General features: G+C 38.7%; 1 protein-coding gene across 3 annotated transcripts in view; it reads right to left on the reverse strand.

Moving 5' to 3' along the window:
* Positions 1–27,959, reverse strand: part of BMP5 (bone morphogenetic protein 5) — a 55,945-nt gene that overhangs the window by 7,474 nt on the left and 20,512 nt on the right. For all 3 annotated transcript variants that reach the window (XM_057414079.1, XM_057414078.1, XM_057414080.1), the window contains 3 exons: positions 22,284–22,476; positions 17,486–17,634; positions 5,998–6,195 (listed from right to left, as the gene is read on the reverse strand). In XM_057414079.1, the coding sequence (XP_057270062.1) occupies positions 5,998–6,195; positions 17,486–17,634; positions 22,284–22,476 (540 nt within the window). The remainder of the gene's footprint in view (positions 1–5,997; positions 6,196–17,485; positions 17,635–22,283; positions 22,477–27,959) is intronic.

Below are 27,959 nucleotides of genomic sequence, written 5' to 3' on the forward strand. Positions count from 1 at the left end.
CAAATAGCCAGCCTACAGGAGCTTTCCTGCACATTTATCAAGTCCTCCTTGTCCTCTGTCCTGATCAGTGCTATTGTTGCTTCTCTGAGTTCTCTTCAGTTTCTTTGTGTCTTTCTGAAGATGTGATAACCAAAACTGAGCACAGTGCCAAATAAAGTAAAATAATTATTTCTTATGATTTCAGGATGGTTTTCTAGCAGTATATCCCAGAATACGAGTTCTGGAGCAAAACTACACTGTTAAATGATCAGCTTCAGATCCCTGCCTAGTCACTTTAGGATTATGTTGTATTTATGCAAATCCATGAATAAAGAACAGATTGCTGGTGAGCATGTTAATGAGAACTGCAGCATGATGGGGCTGTAGCATCCATGATACAACAGAATTAAAAGGGTCTGAGAGATGACCAAGATCAACAAGAGCATTGCAACCCTGGACTTCATGAGATCAGTTTTCAACTTTTTCAGAGATCTTCTTTACATGAAGAAGAACCAGGAGAGCTGGTTGATCACCCAGAACAACCCCTGAGAGAAGCACAAGTTCATACTCGTGCAGGTCAAGCAAGTATGCAACTAAGCCACTGTGGCTGAACAGGAAACTCTTGCCTGAGCTCAGATTCAAATAGGAAGTAAAAGTAATGTTGAATTGGGATGAACTACACAGAAATAATATAAATGCATCACCTGAACATGCAGGGGTGGATGATAGGAAAGCCAAAGCTCAGAGGGATGCTGAGATGCAAATCTGTCAACAATTGCCCATCTGTTGTAATAAGTGACAAATATAGATTTTATTTTCTTCATGTTGCCCTTGCATGAATCTTCATAGAACCATAGAATCATAGAATGGTTAGGGTTGGAAAGGACCTTAAGATCATCTAGTTCCAAGCCCCTTGTGATGGGCAGGAACACCTCACACTAAACCATGTCACCCAAGGCTCTGTCCAACCTGGCCTTCAACACCACCAGGGATGGAGCATTCACATCTTCCCAGGCAACCCATTCCAGTGCCTCACAACCCTCACAGTAAAACACTTCCCCCTTATATCCAATCCAAACCTCTCCTGTTTAAGTTTGAGCCCATTACCCCTTGTCCTATCACTACAGTCCCTAATTAAGAGTCCTTCACCAGCATCCCTATAGGCCCTCTTCAGATACTGGAAGGCTGCTATGAGGTCTCCACACAGCCTTCTCTTCTCCAGGCTGAACAGCCCCAAGTTTCTCAGCCTATCTTCATACGGGAGGTGCTCCAGTTCCCTGATCATCCTCGTGGCCCTCCTCTGGGCTTGTTCCAACAGTTCCATTACCTTTTTACGTTGAGGACACCAGAACTGCACACAAAACTCCAAGTGAGGTCTCACAAGAGCAGAGCAGAGGGGCAGGATCACCTCCTTCGACCTGCTGGTCACGCTCCTTTTGATGCAGCCCGGGATACGGTTGGCTTTCTGGGCTGCGAGCGCACACTGAAGCCGGCTCATGTTCATTTTCTCATCAACCAACACCCCCAAGTCCTTCTTCACAGGGCTGCTCTGAATCTCTTCTCTGCCCAACCTGTAGCTGTGCCTGGGATTGCTCTGACCCAGGTGTAGGACCTTGCACTTGTCATGGTTAAACGTCATGAGGTCGGCATCAGCCCACCTCACAAGTGTGTTGAGGTCCCTCTGGATGGCATTCCTTCCCTCCAGCATATCAACCGAACCACACAGCTTGGTGTCATCGGCAAACTTGCTGAGGGCGCACTCAATCCCACTGTCCACGTCAGTGACAAAGATGTTGAACAAGACCGGTCCCAACAGCAATCCCTGAGGGACACCACTCGTTACTGGTCTCCAGCTGGACATTGAGCCATTGACCGCAGCTCTTTGTGTGCGGCCACCCAGCCAGTTCTTTATCCACCGAGTGGTCCATCCATCAAATTGATGTCTCTCCAATTTAGAGACAAGGATGTCGTGTGGGACAGTGTCAAACGCTGTACACAAGTCCAGGTAGATGACATCAACTGCTCTACCCCTGTCCATCAGTTCTGTAGCCCCATCATAGAAGGCCACCAAATTGGTCAGGCAGGATTTCCCCTTAGTGAAGCCATGCTGGCTGTCACCAAGCACCTTGTTGATTTTCATGTGCCTTAGCATGCCTTCCAGGAGAATCTGCTCCAAGATTTTGCCAGGCACAGAGGTGAGACCGACTGGTCTGTAGTTCCCCTGGTCATCCATTTTCCCCTTCTTGAAAATGGGGGTTATATTTCCCTTTTCCAGTCATCGGGAACTTCACCTGACTGCCACAATTTTTCAAATATGATGGCCAGCGACTTAGCAACTTCATTCGCCAGCTCCTTCAGGACCCACGGATGGATTTCATCAGGTCCCATGGACTTGTGTATGTTCAGGTCCTTAAGATGTTCTCAAAACAGATCCTCTTCTACAGTGGGCCTAAGGTTTTCATTCTCACAGTCCCTGTGTCTGCCTTCCATGACTTGGGTGGTGTGGTCAGAGCATTTGCCAGTGAAGACTGAGGCAAAGAAGTCATTCAGAACCTCAGCCTTCTCCAAATCCTGTGTAGCCAGTTCTCCTGATAGTGCCCAAAAAGGGCCTGCATTGTCCCTAGTCTGTCTTTTATTTGCAATGTACCTATAGATATAGAATCTCTTCCTGTTATGTTTCACATTCCTAGTCAAGTTTAATTCTAACTGGGCCTTAGCTTTCCTAACCTGGTCCCTAGCTTCCCAGACAACACCTCTGTTTTCCCCAGGCCACCTGTTCTTGCTTCCACCTTTTATAAGCCTCTTTTTTTTCCCTCGAAGCTTCCTCAGCAGCTCCATATCCATCCAAGGAGGTCTCCTGGCCCTCCTGCTGCACGTACGCCTAGTCAGGACACAACACTCCTGAGCTTGTAGCACGTGATCCTTGAATCCCAAACAGCCTTGTGCTTCCCTGCCCTCTAGGGCTTATCCCATGGAACCTTACTAAACAGGTTCCTGAAGAGGCCAAAGTCTGCTCTTTTGAAGTCCAGGGCAGTGAGCTTGCTGCACACTCTTCTCACTGTCCTGAGGATCTCGAACTCAATCATCTTATGTTCACTGCATCCAAGGCTGCCCTGGAGTGTCACATTTCCAACGAGCCCGTCCCTGTTGGTGAGCACGAGGTCAAGCATGGCCTCCTTGTTGGCTCCTCTATTACTTGCAGAAGGAAGTTGTCTTCCACACTATTGAGGAACCTCCTGTGTTGCTTGTGCTGGGGTGTACCGTCCCTCCAACAGGTATCAGTATGGTTGAAGTCCCTCATGAGAACAAGGGCCTGTGAGCGTGAGGCTGTTTCTGTCTGTCTATATTCATGAATAATTGAAAAATGCCTTGCTTATTGAAAAGGAAGAACTGAATTGCCCAGTCGAGGTTTCTTATCATTGTCCAAGAACTTAGAGAAGAAGGTGGCAAAAGGTAAAAGGCAAAAGACAAAAGACAAAGGGGAAAAGGCAAAAAGAAAATGACAAAAGGCAAGGGCAAAGGGAAGGAGAAAGAGGGGAAAAAATATGGAAAAGAAAGAGGAAAAAAGAAACAGAAAAAGAAAAAAGCAAGGAGAATAGGAAGGCATGACTACAATAAAATTGGGATTGATGTACAAGGAGAAGTATAACCAGAGCCTGTGACATATGGAATCATAGGATGGTTTGGGTTGGAAGGGACCTTAAGATGGTCTAGTTCCACCCCCTGCCATGGACAGGCACACTTCCCATATAGATGACAGTATACCTGTCTGTGTCTGGCTACATAATCTCTGGCTATGTAAATGAGATTTTTCACTGTCAATGTCTGACTTAGATGCTGTAGATAAAAGATTGTGGAAAATCTTATAAAGCAAGGACCTACATCACACAATGACAACTGCTCATTACTTTGTCATTTATGTCAACAGTGCCTTGCGTCAGGAGTGAATGGGTATTGAATACAGTCTATTGACTGCCATGAGAAAGATGATGAGCAGAATTCTTTGGGTTTTTCTGTAGTTTAAGTATGGAGAAATTAATTATTACTGGAAGCTGCAGAGAGCTAGGAGAATCAGCCTTCTCCCACAAGCCTGCAGTACAGTACAATTTTCTTGAACTGCAGTCTTTTTTGAAAGAGATCTGGCATTCATCAACATATATAGTGTTGTACCTCTATGCTTATGCAGATAGAGGCTTAAAGAGTTTAGGAGAAAATACGTCTCATAATGTACATTTCACTAGAGATGTTCTGATTTTCTTCTTTTACAGCAGCTCTGGAGCATGACTGGATTCACAGATGAGGCTGATCAGTGTTTTGAGACATGTAGACAGCTCATGACGATGCAACTTGCTGGCGTTTGTAAAGGTTAAGTTTTTCCCAGGTTAAACCATCAGGGAGCTTGCGTTCAGTTTTCCTGCTATAATCAAGGAGGCTTAAAAAATTGTTCAGTTCTCATTTCCTCATGGACTAGAAACATAGGATTCAACCTGAAAGTATGATATTTATATTCAGCTATGTTGTGTGTACCATGTACTTAGATGATTTTCCCTTCCACCAAAACAATGTGATTCTCAAAATTAGTAGACATTGTTCAGGAAACATGATTTTTTTTTTTTTTTTGGTGGGGGGGTAGGTGTTGGGGTTTTTTTTCGTGTTTTTTTGTTTGTTTGTTTTGGGGTTTTTTTTTGTGCAGAGAGAATATTACTTACCCTTAAGATAAGATACTGCATTTTGGAGTTAATGCAGTTGCACAGATCAAGGTTTACTGTACTAAAAAAAAAAAAAAGTAGGTGGAACAAACAAACAAAAAAAGCTCCAAAAAGCACTCAAAAATGTTCATGTTGTATCATTCAGTCCAAAGCCCTTTTATGAAAACGGGGAAGTGCATCATATGGTACCAGTAAAACAGAAGGAACAGTTTCTGCAAAAAAAAAAGCTGATCATACTAGAATTACACAAAATGACAAAATGCAGACTCAATTCTTGCACTGAAGTAAATGAATTTAGAAAAAAGCACAAGCTAGCAAATTAAACTGAAGTACATGCTTAAACCACATCTAAAAAGCAAGATGCTAAATCAATTTTTAACTTGCATTGTTTCAAAAAAATCTGAAGAACTTTAGGCAGTTAATGAAAAGAGAATGTTTAGTCAATATGGCTCTATAAATAATGAATAATCTTAAAATGCCTTTCTATTATAGATATGTAATCTCCTTTTTTTTCTTTTTTTTTTTTTTTTGCTACTAAAAAGCTAAGATTGCCCAGTTTTGGACTTCTTTCATTATTTATTTGAAACTGCTCCCCTGCAAAATTGACTCATAAGGGATTAGACGTTAATTGTGTAGATGAGCTTTTGTTATACAGTCATACAGAATATCAGAAAATTTTACAAGACCTAAAACACCCCCAATCAATAAACAGTTATAAATAGAGATCCCTGGTGACTTAATATCAGGGGCTTTTCAAAAGCTAGTGTCCCTAGAGGGAACACATGCATTCCTAAGTCACCTAGCTCAGAAAGAGGTATTCTCCAGGTCCTCACTGGAAACTAGGAAAATAACATAATTTTTTTTTCTACCTGTACAATATACACAAAATTAAACCCACTACTGAAGCTGAGATGCAGTTAAAAAAAGAGCCCAAATTCTATCTTTCACTGAGGCTTCCTAGACAAGCAGTTGGGGTGCAGCCCTTCTCTCTACAGTCTCTCTACTTTTCCGTTATGCATAGCAAAGTTTTCATCCAGTTGCCTACTACATAGGACTAGTTTCAAGCTCAGATAATCTTTCCAAAACTACTTGGTCATTTCATCTTCCAAGAGCCCATGGTACATGTAAGTGACCTTACTCACAAGAAGTTTTAAACAAAGCTAGAGGGACAGATAGAAATGGAGTTTCTGACAGTTCAGCCAGAGAGCAGTTGAGCTGCTGTGTTGAGCTTGTTGAGCAGCTGTGACTCCACTGCATTTGGTGCCTGTAACTCCTATAAAGAGGCTAGAAAATCATAGCTTCATCTTACCCCCAACATTTGACATCCTAGAAGACTCCTGATGACTACTGGATTTGTTGCGGTTCTGATTTTTCCTTTTACTGTTGGCTGCTCGAACAGAACGGAAAAGCACTTCACTTGCCTTGAAGAATGCAACCATGAATGGCTGCTTTGACTGAGGCCCATGTCTTCCAATCAGGCCAGCAGATTTAACATTGATACTTCGACCTATAAAGCAATGGAAATTGTAAGTTAAAAGATGGGTTTGTGCCCCTCCTGAAGCCACAGTGGTAGCTCAGCTGCTGACTGACAGATGGCAAGGATTTTGTCCATAATTCCAAATTTACATGATCAAGAATCCTAACCACATTTTGTTGAATAGAACTTTTGTCAAATGGAACTTTTGTCGAAAAGACAAAAAGCATCAACAATTTACAAAAGTTTCAGCAACTTTACAGGTAGTTTCTCACTGCATAAAATCATGTGCCCTATATGTCTTCTTCATTACATAGAGATTTTAGTTCAGCCTTGTGTACACATTTACGGAAATGAAAAGTAACTGAGCCCCATTAAAGTCTATAGCCTATAGAAAGGATAATGTAATACGGTCATTTAATTTTTGCATCTCTTGAATGTGAAATGTGGAACCTTATATCCCCAAAGCAAATTGGTAGCAAATACGAGTGTAGATAATAAATTTACTTCTGCTTTAAAAATAAATATTGTGCAGTGCCACTCAAACTGATGTTAATTCACAAGTAAGAGTAGGAAGGCGTTCGGTCATTCAAGAGAACAGAGTTTGAAATATGGGCATTATTGACTCTGGTTCTGTTCCCAGGGGGTGTGCATATTTCTTTAAAATATTTGGTCAGTCAGGACTGTGTGGTAACCTCACTCTATTATAGGATCTAAACCTCACTAAAAGAAAAGAAAGCAAAACAAGTCACTGAAACAGCATCAGTGACATTTTAGCAAATAAACCCTTGCTCTTAACAGAATTTACTTTGGCAGCATAAACACTTTTGTGTGTATGTGTATTATGCAGAGCCCCTCAACCGTCAGAAAATGAGACAGTGTCATGTGAGGCTGTGCAGCTGTGCTGGGTGGGGGACACAGAGGTCCTTTAAATCGGAAGGTACGGGCACAGGCACTGTGTGAGCTATGCGGCAGTGGGGCGCCTGGGGATTCTTCTAAACTGACTGGAAAAGTTGGCTATGCGGGTGATGAAGGAGCATCTGCCTCACAAAAGTATAATACCGTTAACTCGATCACCCTGAAAAAGAACTCGTAAATACACATAGGAGTAAACCTTACAGAAATAAGCATAGAGGTTTCCTTTTCAAATACAAACTTACAGTGGCTGTACGCCAGAGTCTATATTTCTTAGAAAAACTCTATCACTGGCGTAAATGAAAGAGGCAGTTTGATTTGTGGTTAAAGTAGTTTCCATTCTACTTCCACTGTAACAAATGTATTAATTCAGCTCAGACTTCCTCCTTCTGGCAGCCCTTTTGCAGTAAAAAGAGAAATTAGAAGTTCCAGCCAAATACCATACCTTGAACTGACCCACTTCAATACATAAACACTTTTACAACATGTTTATTCAGGTGTACCACTTTAAATTGGTTTAAGATGTTTCCAGTGACAGGGAGCCCAGCAAAGGCAAGAGAAGAACTGAGAAAGTTAGCAGTTATGGAGCAGGGTAATTGGCAACATATTCTGAACAATTTTGATAATTACTTTTTTGACTGCAAGGGAAAAATGCATTTGTTGAAGCTTCTGATTTCATTTTAAATGCCTTCTTAGTCTTGTGTTTCTTTAATTTTTCTATTCATGTGTTTAAGTTACTATTAAATAATTCAGTAGCATTAATTTCTATATGTTCCAATCTTCTGTTGCAAGTCAGATATGAAAAACTGTACAGACTATTCTCTATTCATCGCAACATGGACAAGCTAGCCTCTTACCACAAAGTTCCAAGTTTCCCGTCATTTCTAGAGGGAATATTTCTACTATTTTTCTTTATTTTTTGTTCCAATGACTTTCAGAATTTTAATTTTATCTGTGAAAGATTAATACCTTACTGGTGGACATTTTAAGAATACTGTTAGATTTATATACTGAGGGCTGTAAAGATGTGTGGAGGATTTCTGAATTTAAATCTATGTTCTCTGAATTTACAATGGTGGATATTGTGTGCGAAGCAAAATATCCTTCAAACCAATGTGAACTCCCTTTAAAATAACTTTTAATATTATTAAGTTTCCTCTGGGTTTCCTTTAGACTTCAGCAATGAGATGGCTATTAAGATTCCACAAGTTAAGGCTTACTTGATTATTCAGGGTACAGAGATATACTATAAAAAAATTAATCCTGAAACCCACAGCCTTTTTATACACAGAAACAGCTTACGTGACTTTATTCCTTTATTTGCTTGACTTTTAAGCTGCCAGCCAGAGTTTTTAGGGTTCATTTGTTCAATTCATCAATGGTATATCCACGAGATCTGCTTCTAGTGCAGTCAACAAGAAAACTTTCATTGAGTTCTGTGGGTTTACCATTAAACATTTCTCTCTCAGTTTATCACATACCTTAGCTTAAATGGAACTTTCAGAAAACAAAGAAATCAAAATATACACTGCCCTTGAGACATTATATTTCTTCTGAGGAGGATCTCTAAACTGTTTGGTTTGGAAATTCAAACCACATATGTTGTCTCCATTTTGTGTTGCTTCTGTGCAAAAGAAGTTTTGCATTTACAGAACTTCTATTATCCTTTTATTTCTAGGAAAAAAAAAAAAAGAAGAAGAAGAAAGTGTGCATGTGGGAGATTTACTTCAATCTAAGAACACAAAGCCTTGCTCCTTCCTGAGCAGGAGATATTTCAAAGTATCCTGCCTACATACATTATAAGCTTTCTGCCACATCTATGTGTGCTGGTCTAGTTAGGTAACTTCACCTTTGTCCATAATGTGGATTTAAGAATACAATAAGAAAAAATCTTACCCTAACCTGAACTGGCTTTTGTATCAAGAAGTATTCATGGGCTCCAGTTTCAGTAAATGGTTTTAGTCTACAATTTCTTGTAGGCATTTTGAAAACTCTTAGCTTCAATCACAATTGAAAATCCAGGTCTCTCCAGCAAGCAGTTTTTCCAAAGGATTATAGAATGGTTTGGGTTGGAAGGGAAATTAAAGCTCATCTAGTTCCAACCCTCTGTCATGGGCAGGGACACCTTCCACTAGACCATGTTGCTCAAATCCCCATCCAACCTGGCCTTGAACACTGCCAGGGATGGGGCAGCCACAGCTTCTCTGGGCAACCTGTGCCAGTGCCTCACTACTCTCACAGTACAGAACTTCTTCCTAATATCTAATCCAAATCTACCCTCTCTCAGTTTAAAGTGGTTACCTCTTGTCATGTCACCACATGCCCTTGTAAAAAGTCCCTCTTCAGCATTTTCTGTGGACCCCTTTCAGGTACTGGAAGGCTACTCTAAGGTGTCCCCTGAGCCTTCTCTTCTTCAGGCTGAATAAGCCCAGCTCTCTCCATCCTGTCTCCATAGGAGAGGTGCTTCCACCCTCTGATCATTTCTGTGGCCCTCCTCTGGACTTGCTCCAACAGGCTGACATCCATCTTGTGCTGGACCCCCAGAACTGCACAAAGTACTTCAGGTGGGTCTCAGAAGAGCAGAGTAGAGAGGGAAAACCCTCTCCCTCAACCTATTGGTCATGCTCCTTTTGGTGCAGCCCAGCACGTGGTTGGCTTTCTGGGCACACTGCCAGCTCACATTGAGCTTCTCATCAAAAACACCTGCAAGTTCTTCTCCTAAGGGCTGCTCCCAATGCATTCTCTGCCCAACCTGTAGTTGTGTTTGGTATTGACCCTGACCCAAGTGCAAGACCTTGTACTTGGCCTTCTTGAACTTCATGAAGTCTGAATAGGCCCACCCCTCAAGCTTGTCAAGGTTTCTCTGCGATGGCATCCTTCCCTCCAGCATGTCGACCACACCACGCAGCTTGATGCTGGCAGACTCGCTGAGGATGCACTCAATACATACTCAATACATACCAATTACCATGGTATTAGAAGCATGTTTTCTAAAATCAGCTGAATGACTCAGGGTGACTTGCTTAATTACACCTTTCCTTGGAGCTTCAGCCGCATGAAACTGTTAAAACCAAAGCAACAGCTGTGTGTCTGTCTGCTTCCCCTGAGTATCACTGAACAAGCATTGAACCTGGTCAAGCTTCTAAAAAATGGGTTTGGTTTTATCCTTCCATTGTATCTTTAATTCTAAGGATTTCAAAGACTTTTCTTCAGACTTCAGGAGAAGAAATTGCAAGAAACTAGCAGTCAGCTAGTGCCTGCTCCACTGAACCTAGCCACTGCAATTGTCCCTACACCTAGAAAAAAAACAAATAAACAACAGATGGACTCCCTCTGTGCAAAGACAGTGCAAAACCTTTGCATTTGTCACATTCTCGCATGTGCTTTTCAATCCTGCTATGATAATTTAGTATCTCTTCTCCATATTAACAGGTATATTTGGAGACAAAGGCTTATTCAAAGCATTATGTTCCAAATCTGCTGAACTCCTTAGTCCTTATTCATGCAATTTTGAGTCTTTGGCAAGATGTATTTGTTTAACTTGGCATTTAAATTTTTTTTTGGCTTTTATTCTCTTTGATAGGAAAGAGCCCTTAGCAGTTTTCATAAAAGCTTGTAAGGAAGTGCTGATTTGACTGACTGAACTGAATGAATATTATTTGCCTTTTCACATTCTGTGCCCTATTAATAAAGGAATTGCTGCTGCAAAAACAACTGTGAAGTTCAGCTTATAAAAAGGTCCTACCCCAATAATCCTGATGAATTTGTTCTTTGTTTGTTTCACCCACAAAATAGGACTAGCACTCAGGATAACTGCAGAACTATTTGTGGTGCCACTACATCTGCTTTTCTGATGTCACATGCAGTCATATCATAAAACTCTTTTAATGAACTGATAAAGTTCCATCTTAAAAGTTTGTTTTCTCCTGCAGCTGCTCCAAATGGAAATGCAAGAGTGCTTCAAGGTTTCAATAACGATCTGTCTTAAAGTCCTGACCTGGAGACATCGCCTTGTTTTTCATGGTATTCAGAAAGTCAACTTTTACTGAGATTGCCAGCATGGATGCCAACGACAGTGGTAAGATTTGTGACTTGGCTGCCTCTCTTCAAGCAATATATATTTTACAAGGCTTTGAGCAGGCACTAATTTTGCAAGAGCTTTCAGCCGTTATGCATCTTGGCCAGATTTACACTGGCAACACATGACAATGAATGATTCCAAGATCCATTATTTTGTCCTGAGTCATCGAACTGCAGCAAACCACTCATTTTGTTATGAAAAACAAGCTCTTTTTTGCTTTCAAAAGTACTCAACAAGCCACAAAACATGTTTTACAGATTAACCACTGCTGCTAGGTCACAGTAGTTATTTTGGTAATAATGTTATATGTTTGTAAATAGAAATGAAAACTTTAGTGATGCTGAGAATTAAAATATTCCTGGTTTGCTGCGAAAAAAAATAAAATCTGATGCCACACCTATGGTTTCCTCCTTGTGGGGAGTGGTATCTGAAATGAATATTGGGAAAGGCCTTTTGGAGAAAAACCCTGAGTATACAATGTCCAATAACATCTAATTATTGAGCAAAAACTATCCTGAGGCCATGAGTCTGAAAGCTCCCAATGTAGTTTTTTAAAATTAGAAAGAAACTTGTGTGGTTTCTCATGCCTGAACAGCACTCTTGAGAGCAATGGGACTTCACATAAACAAACAAATTGAGGTAGGGTTTGGCTACTAAAGCTTACATGAAGGCTTATTAAAAAAAGAATGAGAGAAAGCTTAACAACACAAATGTGATGGTCCACATATAAGACACCATCAACACTCCAAACAGTATTTTATACTGTTTCTATTGTATCATCTACATAAACTGCTATGTGAACTTTTCCTTTGGTGGGCCCATTTATCTGTATCAACATAAAATATGCTTTTGAAACCAGCTTCATGTGTTTTATTAACTCTTCTTCTTCCTGAAGGCTTTAAGGAATTCTGAAAAATGAGTGGTGTTGTATGGTTTGCTCTGCATTTCTTAGGCTTCACAGCTTTAGTCAAAAAAAGAAAGGTTCAACGTTTGTTTGGTTATATTGGTTTTATTTAATTCAGTTGTAGGGCTGTTGTTGTGTTGATTTTGGTATTCATAAAGCTCTCGAAGAAAGCATTTTGAAACGTTAGGAACCATGGTCTGCTGTATGATGTGGCAATACCATGTATGTTTACATAAAAATTCAGATGTAATCATGCACAAATACACTTCCTAAGTGCTTGATTTATCCTGCCAATTTAATGTATTTAAATTGTGAATGGTTTGTGGGTGTCCCAGGGCTTTTCTGCACAGTTAAAAATGTGTTCAGGAAGGCAATAAAACAGAGAGAGATTACATTAATTGGTCATCCACCAAAGAATAAAAAGGATAAAAGTCTTCAGAATGAAATGAAACACAAACGCCAGTATCTCTAAAATACTGGTGCTGACAAGTAGATGTATCTTTCATCTGTCTGGGGAGCAGGATGGAGGGAGATGTGCACAGCTACGTAATCAAGACCACTACACACCAGCATGCAGTGGTGGCAGGAGAAGTGGCAGGAGCCCATCTCACCTCCCTGAAACTCCTGGTTCAAGTGTGCCCTTATTGACAAAGGGTGCATTCACATCTCTTGCTACAAGCAGACACAAGAAAATGCTGGCTGCGTTCCTGACCCAGCTGGAAACAGGAGTTACACCTATCTGAGTAAATTAAAGAGTGCCCGAGATCACACCCGGGTGCTGGAGCTGAGTCATCTGCTCTGCTCAGGGTGGGAGGGTGCTCCTGGTGCACTTAAGTCCTATGCCAACTGCACTGCAGAGTCCCCAGCACCCCAAGGCAGTGTCTGCAGGGACCTCTCCCAGGGGGAGAATACCATGGGGTCATCCTGTTTTGGGGACTGAAAGAGTCATCCCTCCAGCTTGTTTCACACCACAGTATTCCTGGTCAATTTACTAGTGCAACATTGGCCAAAGTCAGCTCTGAACCAGAACTCATGTAGCTGTACTTAGGCAGTGCTTGAGCCCAAGCTAATAAAACCTGCTGAGGGGCAGGATATATTAGCTCGGGTTCAGCGCTGTGTTAACATGGCTATACAGCTTCCAGATGGCTCAGAATTAAGGCAGACATATTGCCTGCCAAGGTCCATATATATATCATTATAAATCCTATATTCCCCTACTCTAAGGATACTAATGAAGGTGAACTCACTTTTGATACTTTGTCTTGTAAATACCAGATGCACCAAGAGACTTCGGTATAACAACCCAGCAGCACCTTCCAGAACACTGATGGCTCTGGAGGCCATTAGATGCCAAGATTGACTGGGGGCAACATTCAGATGAGATTGATAACATTTAGTGTCATAAAGGCGAGGCCACAGCCAATGTAAAGCGTGCAGCCAACTACCTGACGAAGCAAGGGTGCTTCCACAGGTTGCTATGAGTTGAAAACAAGCCAGCCTCCCTCTGCAGTGTAGAGAATGTGGACACGCTGCTTCTCTGAAAGGAGAAGGACCAAGTGACCTTGCAAGGCCAAGGTTGAAAGAAGGAGAGGCTAAAAAAAAGAGAGTGCCTCTTCATGCCTTCCCCATTATCACTGGAGAAGGACCTCACCAGTCCTTCCTGCAGCATGTAGGATTAGGAGCCAAACATCCTTCCAGGTGATACATGCCCAAGTGCACCCATATGAATATGTGCTGGAGAGAGAATTTGCCTTCCCCAGGCTTCACACGTTATCAAGGAACCTACTTCTTTCGTTTCCCTTTGCTCTGAGGAAAAAAAGAAATACCTGAAGTAAGAGTCTCAAAGAGCAGGAAAGCCCAAAGAAACCTTACATAGGACTGTTTGGTAACAGAAATCACCTTAGCAAGCTTGGACTTCTCAAAGTTGCCACCAGTTTCTTCCCATCTGATGTGCAGCTGGATGGAAAATAATTGAAAGCTGCAGTAATATAAGAAAAGGCACAAAACTGCATGGATACAGGGGCTACCCAAGATGTTGTATCAAGAGCTGTGTATTTGGAATATCTTTTATTCTATAGATCAGTAGCCACCGTTACACATTATCTGCCTCTCCAATTTTCGGTAGACAATACTAGGGTCTCTTCAGCAATGATATAAACAGCAAAAGGAATACTTTCGCAGTTATTCATACTCTTTCAGTAAAGCGATGTTTAAACTGTTGCTAACTCCCAATTATAAAAATATTTAATGTTAATACAAAGGTGCTGATTCACTGGAACATGTTTTAAGTCTTAGGAGACATATGTTATATATACAGGAAACGTATTGTGTGGAGCTTTTCAAATTGTTTCTGCATCTGCATTGATTTTATGCTACAATTCATCTAACACCAGCACTTCCATCAGTGTGAAAATGATCACCTCCCATTTGAAACACTAAGGAGAGTTTTGGTGTCAAAAGGAGGGAATCAACCAATAGGGGATGCTGCAGAATGTTGAGGAGACATTAAAAAAGAGAATCAAAAAAACCTGATCCTTAATTTACCACAGCCCTAGGGAAACAGTGCATTATATGTTGACAGCTTCCATATGTGTCATGCAAACCTTTATTCTTACTGTTCAAAATAAAATGTCCCATTAAGAGAAAAAGTCTACATTTCATGCTAAAATGAGACGTATGATATCAAATACTGTCTTAAAGAAAAAACACATTCCAATGTCATGTGGCTTTTTGTACTTTGCAGCATTTTCAAAGGGCGGGGGAATATGAATTACAACAACTAGACGTTCTTCCAGAGTCGTTTTTATCACAGCTGTATTAAATAGTTACAAATTCTTCTATTCCTCATGTAGACATTATTATTATTATTGTTTATACACCATATTCAGGGATGACCAAACAAATCTCTCTACACAAGTAATTGCATGCAAAAAGTCACTGAAAGATAAGTTTAAGAAAGATTATTGTTAATGGTGATGATAACAATATAGTAGAACCCTGGAGTCTCAGTAATTATTGGCAATCCCTTTCAAAGGTTTTGTATGAATAAATATAAAAATTAGTATGTGTTTACAGCACCTGAATACCTAAAACAGGGATCCTCTGACTTAACAGAATCCCGTTTAGTTTAATGATCTGTTGCAATTGAAAGGTTAACAGATCAGGTCTCATCATAAATGTCTCTCCAGTTATGAGGGCATAACTCCTCTACCTCCCATAATCTCAGTGGAGAGCTGGAAGCATGAAGAAATGTTCTTCAGTCCTGTATGGCCTAAAATTCATTTAAGCCAAGGGAAGGATTTTTGACTGATCTGAGTCAGTCTCTGAGCTTACACTGAAAACTGGTTGGAGGGAAGGTGAGTGGGGTTCTCTGGGTTACAGACTGAATCCACTACGTACTGAGTCATGTATAAAAATTCATGTTCTGTCTGTACACAAATGTGTCATTCAAAGGCTGGTGTTTCTAATAGCTTTCAGAAGTAACAGCAACCCAATAAAATAATTAAAGCCTTAAGAGCAAAATTGTAAGAGCATGAAAGGATGACTTCCCTTATGCTAAGCTGAAGTGGTACAGCACAGGTCTTCCCTATAGTTTTGAAAGCATTAGTCCATAGAAGAGCACTCTTCTTGCATGAATAAACTGAAAAGGAAGTGAGGGAAGAGGGGAATTCCCTCCTCACTGGAGCAGCTGTGTTGAAAAATTCAGTGAGGTGCAGAAGGTAAAGCTGCTTGTGGCTTTGGAATTTAAAATAGAAAATTAACTATCACCTTTCTGATCTTGGGAGTAGGACATGGGAAATATTTACATAAACTATTCTTTTACAATTTCTTCAGTGTATTAACCTAAAGGTTTCCTTTTACCCATACAAACTTTTCTGCTGTTTACTGAATGAATATAATTTTGAGGCTAGAACCATCAAATTGCTGGTTCCAAGGTTTCTTAATGAATGCCTTTCATGGATATTTAATTTTCAAGAATTTCTGTATTTGAGTCTCCTGGAAAAAAAGTCAAGGATGAAGTTTATTCTGGAGCAGGAAATCTGGCGAGAAGCCAGTCCACCTAATTTGGATGCCTGATGGAGGTGTCACCTCTCCAGAATTTGAAGAGCTTAAAAATGGCCTCACAAAACCACGCTAACAGAGCTGCTCTGCATACAGCCTAAGCTCAGGTGTGGTGCTTTTGAAGGCTGCTTGAATGCAGCAGCAACGTGATCTACTTTGCATTGCTGCCTCCCTTTCTCACTGACTGCAGTCTGAGAATCTAGGCAGTATTAGATGAAATGGTCATCTGCTCTGGTTCAAGCCCGACAACTCCCTTTTTAAGCATCATGCCTAAAGGAGGGTAGTTTTTGCATAATTCTCCAGCAGCCAGGGCACTTGCTGGAAAAGTATGAGAGGCTTTGTTCACAGCCCAGCTGAGCCTGAGGGAGAATTCAGATCAAAAACAATGAGAAAATGTAGCCAGAACAAAGAAAGAAGAAAAAAATATTAATCCTTACACCAGGGTTTCTTCTGCTACTCATTAACATTATGTCAGCTAAGGTTTAAATTAACTAGCATCATAGATCCCTTGACCTTTGACATAAAAAGCTTTTTGACAAGAAAGAGCTAAATCTGAAAGTTTGCTTGTAAAGTAGTATGGATTAAGTAAACCATCACATAAAAAACAGTATATAAGTCTCTTTTTATTACTTTCTAAAGAAGTCTAAGTAAAGAACATTTCTTCTAAAAATATTATTTTGCATTGAGATGCATTTTCACTTTTTACTGGAGAGCATAACTGTAAATAATGTAGTAGCTCAGTAAATTTGTACTAAAAAACACACAGCTGACTTCAGTTCTGACAGTGTTCTTTCTAATTTTCAGCCAATTAAAATCTTCAAGATTTCAAACTTTTAACCCATTTCAAGATAAGAAAATTAGAATTTTTTTTTCTCCCAAATTATAGCTAACCAATTCTCCCATTACTCCATTGTTAATCTTTCTCCAACAACAGTACCACTGGCCGTGAGATCCCTCCTGAACTGTCCCGAGGTTTTTTTACAGCTTTGTCTGTGATTCAGCCCAGAAAGTTATTTGAAACTTTCTAAAACAAAAATTCTGCAAATCTCCTGAATTTCCTGAATCACCAGCGGAAGAACATTAAAATAGAACTTCATTTTTTTATGTAGGAGATATTATCCAAAATTTCATTTAATTTAATTTGATTCAGTTAGCTTTAGAATTGCCACACTGTACAGAATTAAGAGTAATAGAAAGTTTGCAGACTATAGCTACGGCAGGATAAGACTTGTGTTCTTTGCTTATAAATTCTCAGTAAATTGTCACTCAGACAGGTTAGAAAAAACACCCATCCATAAGAGATTTCTAGGAAGAGATGACAAGAGCACATACAGCTTTACGATCTACAGTTACGATCTTACCGTCCCCAGTTTCAGCGCAGAGTTGCAAGCCCAGATTGTTCTGTGGATTAATCACCCAGTGATTGCTGGTCACAGTAATGTCAAACACAAACCAGCCCACATCAGAAGCTTGAGCCTTTCTTGTATCTAACAGGAACAAGTCTGCATCCCTAAGTTAAAGAAAATAGAGTTAAGGTTTTCAAATATTATTATTTTTTGTCCTTAATTTCCTTGCTGACAATAACTTCCTGGAGTCCAAACGAATAATCCTTTGACATGCTCAGTAAGCTTAAAGGTCTTTTTCAACCTAAAATATTCTCTGGTTCTAAGATTCTATGACATACCCTCACTACACAGTACAGCATGTGCTGTGGCTAACATGTAATTGTTAATAAAATACAGGTATTTCCCATGAGAGGCCTTTCTGAAATGAGTCTCAGCATGTAAAAACTACAGCTCTGGAAAATATGAAAAACCCAGCTTCCTGATATAAATACAAAAAGTATTAATTGAGGCTGTGTACAAAGCATTGATCTTTCAGCATTAGAATGTCTCAGGATGATTAACTTCTATAAGCCATTCAGTGTAAAAGATGTCAAAGTCATGTTCCATTTTCAGCTAAAATTCAAAGTCATAGCATTGCTAAAACAGAAATCTGTTATTAATAACATATGACAGCAGCTATGACAAAACTTGAATAGATTACAGTTCAGACAGTTTCATGTTAGTACAGATGTTTAGAAAATAAGTCTCTGTAACAAAGTAGAAATTTTATACCTATTCAATAATGCAATTATTACATTTTAACCCTCAGTTCCCCAGTATATTCTGAAATTTATTCGCATGAAATATTCCACTAATTCAGAAGGACTGCTCAGGGGAGTGAGTATAATCGTGTTACTAAATGTTTAGCATGGATCATTTATTTGTTCTGTTTTCACATATCTCCTGACACAATTGGTTCCAGAACCACATCTGTAGTACAAATAATTTACTACAATGACGGCACTAAACCCAAGGTATTTAACTCTCATCAGTTTCAGTTTACATGTTTCTACAAAGCAGCATGAATTATTAAAAACTGTTTTCAACATTTAGCTTTTTAAACCTAAATCTAGAGTTATAGAAACCTATTTCTTTTCTGCCATAAATAATAATCAAAACAATAATATACAAGAAAAAATATTATATTCAAAATTTTGATTGTCCATGTCAACTAAAGACAGACTTGGACTATACAGACCTCAGAATAGTATTATTACCTTACAGAGAGAATGAATGTATGCTTAAAGAGGTAAGACAGGAATAATAAGTTTTGCATCTAAAAAGTGTGTTTTAATTTACGATGGTCCTGTCACTGTATTTTTATGCTGCTTAATCACAACAATTGTAGGAAGTTACTGTCTTAGCTAGACTAAACACTGTAAATGCACCTAGAAGGTCTGACACTGAAAGAAACTTCTCATGTAGCTCTTAAAACTGTGGTTGTTCAACACTCAGGTACATAAAACCAAATGAGCTACGACAAGCCCATGTTTACTTACATGTGAGAAGTAGCTGTAGAATTGGGTTACGGAGCTCAGAAAATATAACAGAGTTGGGTTTTTTTTGGTTTGACTTTTAAGAAAATTGAAAGGGCTTTCTTTCAAGTTGCCTTTTTCCTTCTGTTAAAGGATAATCTTTTGGTGGGCTCTTACCACTTCCATTCTAGTAGAACTGTGCTAATGACCACACGAGAAGAAAACATATGTTCTCCCTCTGGAGCTAACATGAAAACAGTCTTACAATTCAAAGGAGCCTGACCTGCTATGCTAGCACTGAACAAATTAACAACGTACCGCAAGCTCATAAATAGTACTCTCTGGAGTCTTAAATGCCAACTTTTTTCTCTAATAAGCAGTTTTATCAGAACTTTAAAGCTGAAAAGTTTAATTCTGAATGTGACAGTTTTTAAAATGCTTATTTATAAATATTTTGTGTATCTATTAGTAGATTTAATAAAAAACTGCAAAATTGTTTGGAATATAAGATAGTATAGTATCACAGTGTTATAATTTCACATTTGTCTTATTTCTTCCTAGGATACAGAATTGTTTTCCCATATAGATCCTTTCAGGTCTAGCTTTTGCTGGGATGGATACAAAATGTTCTCAAAAGTCAGGATGCACAGTGTCTCATATGCCAAATCAGGACGACACACTACTAATGATGCAGTCCAGAAACCTCTATAAAGGACAAGTTTCCTCTGTGGATCTCTTCTTAATGTGACTTTATTACTTTGTACTGTAGCAGAAACTCACACTGCAGTGTCTTTGTCATTGATATGTCAAGCTTGTTGTCTACCTTCCTAGAAACATAGTGACCTAGCTAAGGCAACAGACTAAAAGAGGCAGATGGTTCTTGCCTATTGACTCAGCAAATGAAACAAAAATTAGTTGTGAGTACCTAAAAAAAAACTAGAACCGATTCTTGAGAACACATAGTAGAATAAAGAAAATTTCTCCAATGTTCATGCTTTAGCCCACAGAACTGCAATTTGCTAAAGAAATTCAAACTATTTGTCAGGGAAAAAATATTAAATTCATAATTGATACAAACATGGGGTGAAAACCTGATCCCTGAGGTCAGGTTTCCCTGATTAGCTGGTGTTATTCATATTCATATTCATATTTTGTGATGTTTTTCATTTTAAAATTCTCCTTTATTCTGTGAAAATGAAATGATCACACTTAAAATAAAAAACAGCTGCAAATTTTGGCTCTAATTTTAAAAAATATTTCTATTTAAAAAATAGCCTACAACACATAATAAAAAAGTAAGGCATTATGCCTTAAATAGCCTGAAATGCAACAGTGAACACATTACAACACATAATTTGTTTCTAATTTGAACTGTGAAGAGCTTATGGTCTCCCATCCTGTTCCACTAAGACATTTGCCTCTATATACTCCATATACGAGAGAGACTCTCAAACTCAACAACAGGAGGGAAACAGTTTGTTTATATCTGACGCTTCTGTAGTTCTACTGGTGAAATCAAATGAATGGCATGTCCCCCTATCTAGCATCATGCTTCCACTAGAAGACATGGGTCTTTTATGTTTATAAATGAAAATATAAAACATTTTTAAATTTATGTTTATGTACTGAAAGAAATCAAGAGCATTTTAATGGTTTCTCAGGGACAGCTGTCATTTTAACAAGTGAGATAATATTAAATTGTGATCTTGCTTCAGAGTAGTAAACGGGTATGCTTTCTCTGACAGATAATAGAAACCACCTAGTGTGAAACATTAAAAAAAAAAAGGGGGGGAAAAATACATCAAATGTGTTAGAAAAATGAACTTATCCCATTAGTGCTTTAAAAAAGTCTAAATTTTCAGGTGAAGAGCTTTCATCACCCCGGCCTTGCTCTGTGTTCTTTAAAAAGATATGGTTTATTCCTTCTTGCTTAGTTCCTTCCTCCAAGAAGTTTCTTTTAGAACTTATATCAAAAGAATTTTTGCAAGCTGAAGACAGAGATTAAAATATCCCACAGTTATCTTCATCCCTAAATTTACCAAGAGCACAGAAAGTATTCTGGAAGGAGAGTGCTTTCCCTCCTATTGGTTCCACTCCACTGATATAAAATGACTCCCTGTTTATTGCCATAAATATTTTAATACTTGATGTTCAGAGGTCTCACCTGAAGATACAAGCTCACCTTTCTGTGGGAAGAAAAGATATTTGAACTCTGGCACAGCCTTCAAGCTAACTGGTGATGGGCTTTTCTTTTTTTTCTCCAGAATACTCTGAAAGTTTAGACTGCCATTTGCTTTGCTTTTGTTAAACATGCCTAGGATAGAAATGTTTTATCTGTTCCAACATGAGGGAGAGTTTTTGTTTATTTCAAAACAAAACCTTCCCCCCACACTTTTCTGAGAAAAAACATAAGCTAATCTAATTTCAAAACACAAATTTTGGGTGCATGTAGCTTTTTTAAGAAGTATCTTGGAATTGCTACTAGTTTTCAATGGAAATTTCCAGGTATTTTGTTATTTTGCCTAGCAAAATCTAGGCGTTCACTCAGGTCTTGTAGAGTAGTGGAAATACATCACACACAGAGTTCTGCAAACTCAGATTCAGAGATTTCCTCATCTGTAATATCATATGTGGCTCTTAGGGTCATGGTTTAGTGGTGGACTTCGCAGTGTTAAGTTTATGGTTGGACTCAACGATGTTAAACATCTTTTCCAATCTAAACAATTCTATGATTTATTTCAATTCTCAGTGATGGTGAGCAGCATGTGTGAAGTATGCATATGTCATCTTAAAGTTAGTCATGGCTTTTATCTTTTAATTACATTCTTCAAAATATTAAAGCACATGCAAAAAAGCCATACTCCTCCAAAAGTAAACAAAATTGAATAATCTGTATGCATTTAAGGAGCTAAGTGAATCTTGGCTAATAGTACCTTAAAATACAAATACATTATTTGCTCAGTGCCAGCAAATAGTGCATTTCCCAAATCCAAAAGCTTAAATTGTGCATATGACTCTACCACTGAGAACGTGAACCCTCAACCCCCCTGTTCATGGGTAGATTATTTGGTGAGATTGGACTGTAACTCTCCATAAACCTGGAATAAATTACATTGAAGATAAGTTTTATTCTTGCTCAGTATTTGTTGTCGTTGCTTAGGAATTAATGCTGCACAAGCCACATTGATAGCAATGATGCTTTGTTGAGGGTACACTTATGATCAGTTATCATCTCCCTAGTTAAGATAGAAACATGAGATGCTATTCAACATGTGATATGTTCATGCCAAGAGGTTTACCTGTTTGGATACTCTTTGATGATCTGATATATACTAATCTGAATGGTTTCATTCTCAAAGCGGCTGTTGCTTCGATCTTTATATATCCGGAATTCGGCTGCTGTCACTGCCTCTCCGTGCGGGATCTGAGTAAGGTCAAAGCGAAATTCTTTGTAGTGCCTTCGCTGGTGGGAGAAGTCCTTGTCACTTTCAACTGTGAGAAAAAGAGTTGAACGTAAATTAAAGAGGTGAAGCAAATGCCCATTTCCCATGATTAATGGAGCATTCCCTGTGCTTCAGAGTAAACAAACAGGACAACATAAAAACTGTGCAAATAATAAAACCCCAAGCCCAGACATACTTCCAGTTAAAGGAAATTCCACAAGCCCATTTTCTTCAGTTCAAAAGAAAAAAAAACCCTCAGTGGCTTTTATATAAATTCCAGAAGCTGGAGTGGAAAGAATATCAAAAAAAGGAGAAAGGGGGCATGTTGTAAAATAACTAGAAATATGGACAAGCTAAAAGCTGTGAAATGGTTAAGGACTTCAGTGTAGTCATAAGCACAGCAGTAGTAATGTCAGAGCCATGAATGACTGGAAAACACTAATTGCTGCTAATAACCAGGCAGATGAGAGGAATGCTGCTCATCTCCACTTAATGTAATAAATTCTGAGGTGGTACTATATTGTACTAGGATAATCACATATATAAGAAGCAGTTACATCATATAAATTAACACATGTTGTACTCTAATGGCATAAGCGTCATCTTGCCAGTGGTCAGAAGGAGCCATGAGTCAGGGCTGAGGGGTTGCAGCACCCCAGCAGCAAAGGGAGCACACTCCTGCCTTGAGAAGTCCCCTCAAACCTGCTGTGGATGGGCAGATGTAGCTCCCACTGCTTCTGCCACTGCCACTGTTTAAAATAGAAAAGTTAACCTAGTCATTGCTTAGTTCACAATTGCACAGAATTTTAAGGAGAAATAAACAGGGGATTTTAGTTTATTTTGTTTATTAAACTTCCATAAATTAATTATTTAAGTTTACAGCTGATCTGGGGCTAATTCCACCGCCTGCTGCAGTTCTGGCCCTTCACTGGGGGACTTGTGCAAGTGAATATGTGTTTTGATGTGGCAAGGGAAACTAGATGCCACAGTACTGGTTGATTAGTAACCCCATTTTACAGGATTACTACTTCAGATTTTACGGATGTAGAAAGGAAAATGATCAATGGTTTCCACTGCCACAGTGTAACATATCACTGACCGATGAAGAAGCTGTGCTCTGTGAGAAGAAATTCTCAATTCTGGAGAAGTTCCTCCTGCCTTGTCCAATAGCTGTTTTATTTTATTAATGGTGGACAAAGCGCAGAACACTCCAAGCTGGGGTTCATTTTGGGTGACCAGCTAAATGTGTATGACTGCACCCAGCTCCCCTACATGCTCCCTCCTATAAGCCCTGCTCATTTTATTCCATAAACAGTCTGCAAATCTGAGAGAACAATGCCAGTTCTGAGAAAGCACATATTTAAATTACTAAATATTACATGTATAAATAAGAAAACATGTATGCTATTACAGTATATGTGTATATTTATACTTATATGTTCATGTATATGTGTACAAGCAATTTTGTCTACATACACAGTGTGTATGTGCTTGTGCGTATGACTATATACATGTATTTGCACACGTGTATTATAATGTGTATGCGGTCTTACAAACTAAAAATGCATTAAAAGAAAAAAAATACATTTTGAGCTTGCCAGTTGAGCTTGTACAGTTACAGACATAATAAAGTGAAAGCTATTGAAGGAAGAGTATTTACATTATTTTCAGAGCAGTACTTACTATTTCAGTCACCTGTGGCCATGTAGCTAGTCAGTTACAGTGTAATTCCCTTTCACCCTTTCAAAAATGTGAACTATCCTTGCTTTCACTATCATACATTTTAAAAAAAATTACAAATCTATGCTGCCTTTAAGAACCAAAAAAAAGAAATATATAAGACCACTTTATCTTCAGCGAAAATGAATTTTCTCCTGGCTGACAAAAGGAAAATTGTCTGCTAACTGTGAGGTTTATTTGGCTCAAGTGTGTATTTAGCTTACATGGGTTTGCCATCCTACACTATGTAGAAAAAGTATAGCAGAAAAGAGGCAGAAGCATGTAAACTGGCTGCTCTGTACCTGAAGATGAATGGGCTGCTACTGAAGAGAAACAGGATACAGTCTATTTAGCAGCTCCCCTGCTCAGTTCTAAACTGTGACATATATATGGAGATCTGTCTTGAGGTTTGGGGGTTGTTTTCTTTTTCTTTTTCTTTTTCTTTTTTTTTTTTTAATGCCCATGTAAAACCTTTCATTTTGGAGAGAACTTGGCAGAGATTAGCATATGCAAATGCACTGAACCAGGGAGGATTTTTTCTGGTACAAAGAGTCTGCTGCAAGTTTCTAAGGTTGTAACTGAGCATTTTAAAGCTAACATGGAGCAGATAGGTCAATAATCTTCAAATGAAAAAAATCTATTAAAAGCAGACCTTTAAAAGCAACCCCTTCTGACAGCTTTGGCTAGTATTTATTCAACAACTATTTACCAACATTCATGGGTAACTAAGCATTATTCACTATGAGTAAGCTTTGGAGAATTAGATGCTGAATAAAAGGTTTAAATGCCAGTACTCTCAGCCTGTTTAATTTTTATTTGGGTTTGAGGTATTCTTTTGTCTAGTTTCTTACAAGTACATTCTAATTAGTAACATTAGTTTGGAACCAGCAGTTTTCTCCATGTCTGTTATAGTTTGGATAGAAATCTCTACCATGCTTTGTGATAGCATTGGTGGGGTTCTCTCAGGACTACTCACAACTGCTGAAAGAATACTAATAGTTGCTTCCTGATGGGCCCAAAATTAATTATTACAGCTCAAACAGATAGTACTTATCTGTGTTTCTGTGTATCCCCAAGGAAGAGACAGCACTGCCATTTGAAAGGGACAATAGTTCAAAATTCCCTTGGGCAAGACAGAATTTACAGGCAGGCTAGGACTTGGGAGTGGCAACAGCCTGCAGAAATGAAGGGTTGTAGGAAACAGGCACTAATCACCACAATAAACTGAACAGGGAAGTCCCACTCTCTACAGTGAAGCCAGAATCTTTAACTGCAAATTCCTGTCTGCCAATGTAAAAAACATAAAATCAATTCTTATAAATGCAGACAAGTTAAGATCTTACATTATAAAGTAGACTGTTAAAAAAAAGCAGTGATGGTGATGTTACAGTAATGACTAATGGCTAGAATGATAGCCAAGTTATAAAAGAGAAATGTTATTTCATGATTTTGAGTATTTTGATACACAAATACTACACAAGTCTTGATCACTTCTGCATCTAATAAATGCCTTGTCAGGGAAAACTGTGAATGCTCAGCAGGATATGTCTCAGGTCCTTTGTCCTGCTGAAAGGGTATGAAGTATAAGGGGCACCATGCCTCAAATATTTTTATTTCCCCTACAAGAACTTTTTAACACTAGCAGCCAAAAAAATACAGGATAAGATTTTTAAGGATTCAGTTCTTCCAGAGTGTTCTCATGTCATTCCAGCTTTGCCCAGTTCATCTGCCAAAATTCATCTCTATAGGACTGATCACAGCATCTAAAAACTGGTAGACCAGAAAAATCTGGAAATCCTTCTTCAGTCATTGGAGGAATATAATTTTTTTTAGGTAAAAAAAGAATACTCTTCATTTGTTCTCGTTGATCAGGATTCTCAGCATCATCTTTCTAAAATGTTGTTCTTTATACCACCTGAAACTAATATATGCAGCACTGTGGTTACATCAGACAAATCGTGGCTCAAGGGAATATAACAAGCACCAGTGTGTAAAATGGGAAAGAATTATATTTTCCACCAATGTGGCAAACTGATGAAATATTCATGTTGTAGTAACACTAAGCCCAACTCTAAGAATGAAGACAAGTCTACCTCAAAAACATGCTTTGGAAAAGGAGCTGTTTTAAATCAAGAAAAAATTTCATGCACTATTTTTTATTGATGAAAGTGCTTGTCTTCTGGAGAAAAATACAATGCACAAAAAAAAGTGCTGGCAATATGTTTAGGTCATAGTGCATGAAGTACTATCAGTCATGCTCTTTCATTAGTGATTAGCTCCCCACTGACGTGTGCTTTGCTTTTCCTGAAGAGGTTGGTATGTGGTGACACATAGAGAAAGTGAAAGCTTCTTTGGCAAACCAGGGAACAAACTAAAGATATGCCGTAATAAGCTGATTTTACAGCGCAAGATCCCAGGATCCAAATGGATTCACAAATAGTGAAGCCTCAGTAATCAACTTAATGTCATAGTTTAACTACTAAACGGTTTGCCAAGGCAAAACAGAGGGTCTTAACAGACCACACATAACTATCAGGGACCATTTACACTAATCTCACTGAATTTCACTGTTTGAATTCTTTGTATGAGCACTAAGTAAACTAGTCAGTTTTAAACACTTCAAGGTGATAAAGGTTACAGTAAGCTGATACACTACAAACGACAGTCATTTACATCTTGAATATAATGAAATGATAGTTTATCTACAGTGAACACTTGTGGTTATCTGACAAAAACAGGTCAAAGGTTCCAGGCGTTTTCTTCTGAAATTACTCAGTGCTGCCCCTAATGACTGATAATTGAAAGCAGAGGCTGGAAATATCAGATGTGGTAGGTGACAGATAAGCAACAGATTAATGCAAGTACTATGTTACAGGACACTAAAAGGTCAGAGGCCCTAGGAATTAGCTATTGTGCTACTGTGAAAAGACAGACACCGAATAGCTGTTTACCTCATTCTTGCTCTTCTCTCCAGCATTCAAATTCTAGAAACAAGCTCTCTTCCACTATTAAACGACTGAAAATAGTTCATTTTTTACAAATAAGGCAGCAAAGGTTTTGTAGGGCATGTGGATAGTAGAAAATATGTGATCCTAGAGCAGAATTAAGGATTTATGTTTTTTTACAGCTGTTTGAGGTATGAATATTTTAATGAAGTACAACAGAGAGAAGTTAAGAAGCACATTCATCAGAACATCATTCTCAGTTGAGGAGACCAGATAACAGACTTTTAAAAATGTGTTTTAAAACTTTGTAACTTTGTTTAGGCTTTTACAGTATAGAAAATGAATATTAGCTACTTAGCCTAAGCTTAGCAAGTATCTCTTTCATCTTTTTACCCTAGAAGTCCTCAAAACACAAAATCTAATTCAAAGATTTTTTGAAGTAAATGACAGCCTTTTCATTCTGCCCACTGGCCTTTGAATGAGAACTGCAATCTTCTTAAAAAGCTTTTAAATCAAGTGTATTTTTAAACTCCAGGTGTGATGAAAAATACTTTGCCAAAGTCATTATTTATAAAAAAAAAGCAGAAAATATAAATACTTGGGTAAGCTCTACTGCTTTTATAGGTTTAATCTGGTTCACAGAATGGTAAGAATCCTGATCTGGACTCAGGAAGTCTATTTTGAGTTAGGCATTGAAATTGATAAAAATAGTTGCCTGTCCTTAAAGGATTGTTTCAGACACCAGAGGTGATTGCCTGATACAGTCAGTGGAGAGACACTTCTGTTTGTTAAAGGTCAACTGTCTTGCACATACAGTAAGAAAAACAGAAGAGTTTATCTACGTTTCCCCTTTACTCATCTGCAGCTG

Source organism: Pezoporus wallicus, unplaced genomic scaffold, assembly GCF_028554395.1.
Source record: "Pezoporus wallicus isolate ANWC-B61680 ecotype Strahan unplaced genomic scaffold, APGP_CSIRO_Pwel_v1 contig_6428, whole genome shotgun sequence".
Lineage (NCBI taxonomy): Eukaryota > Metazoa > Chordata > Aves > Psittaciformes > Psittacidae > Pezoporus > Pezoporus wallicus.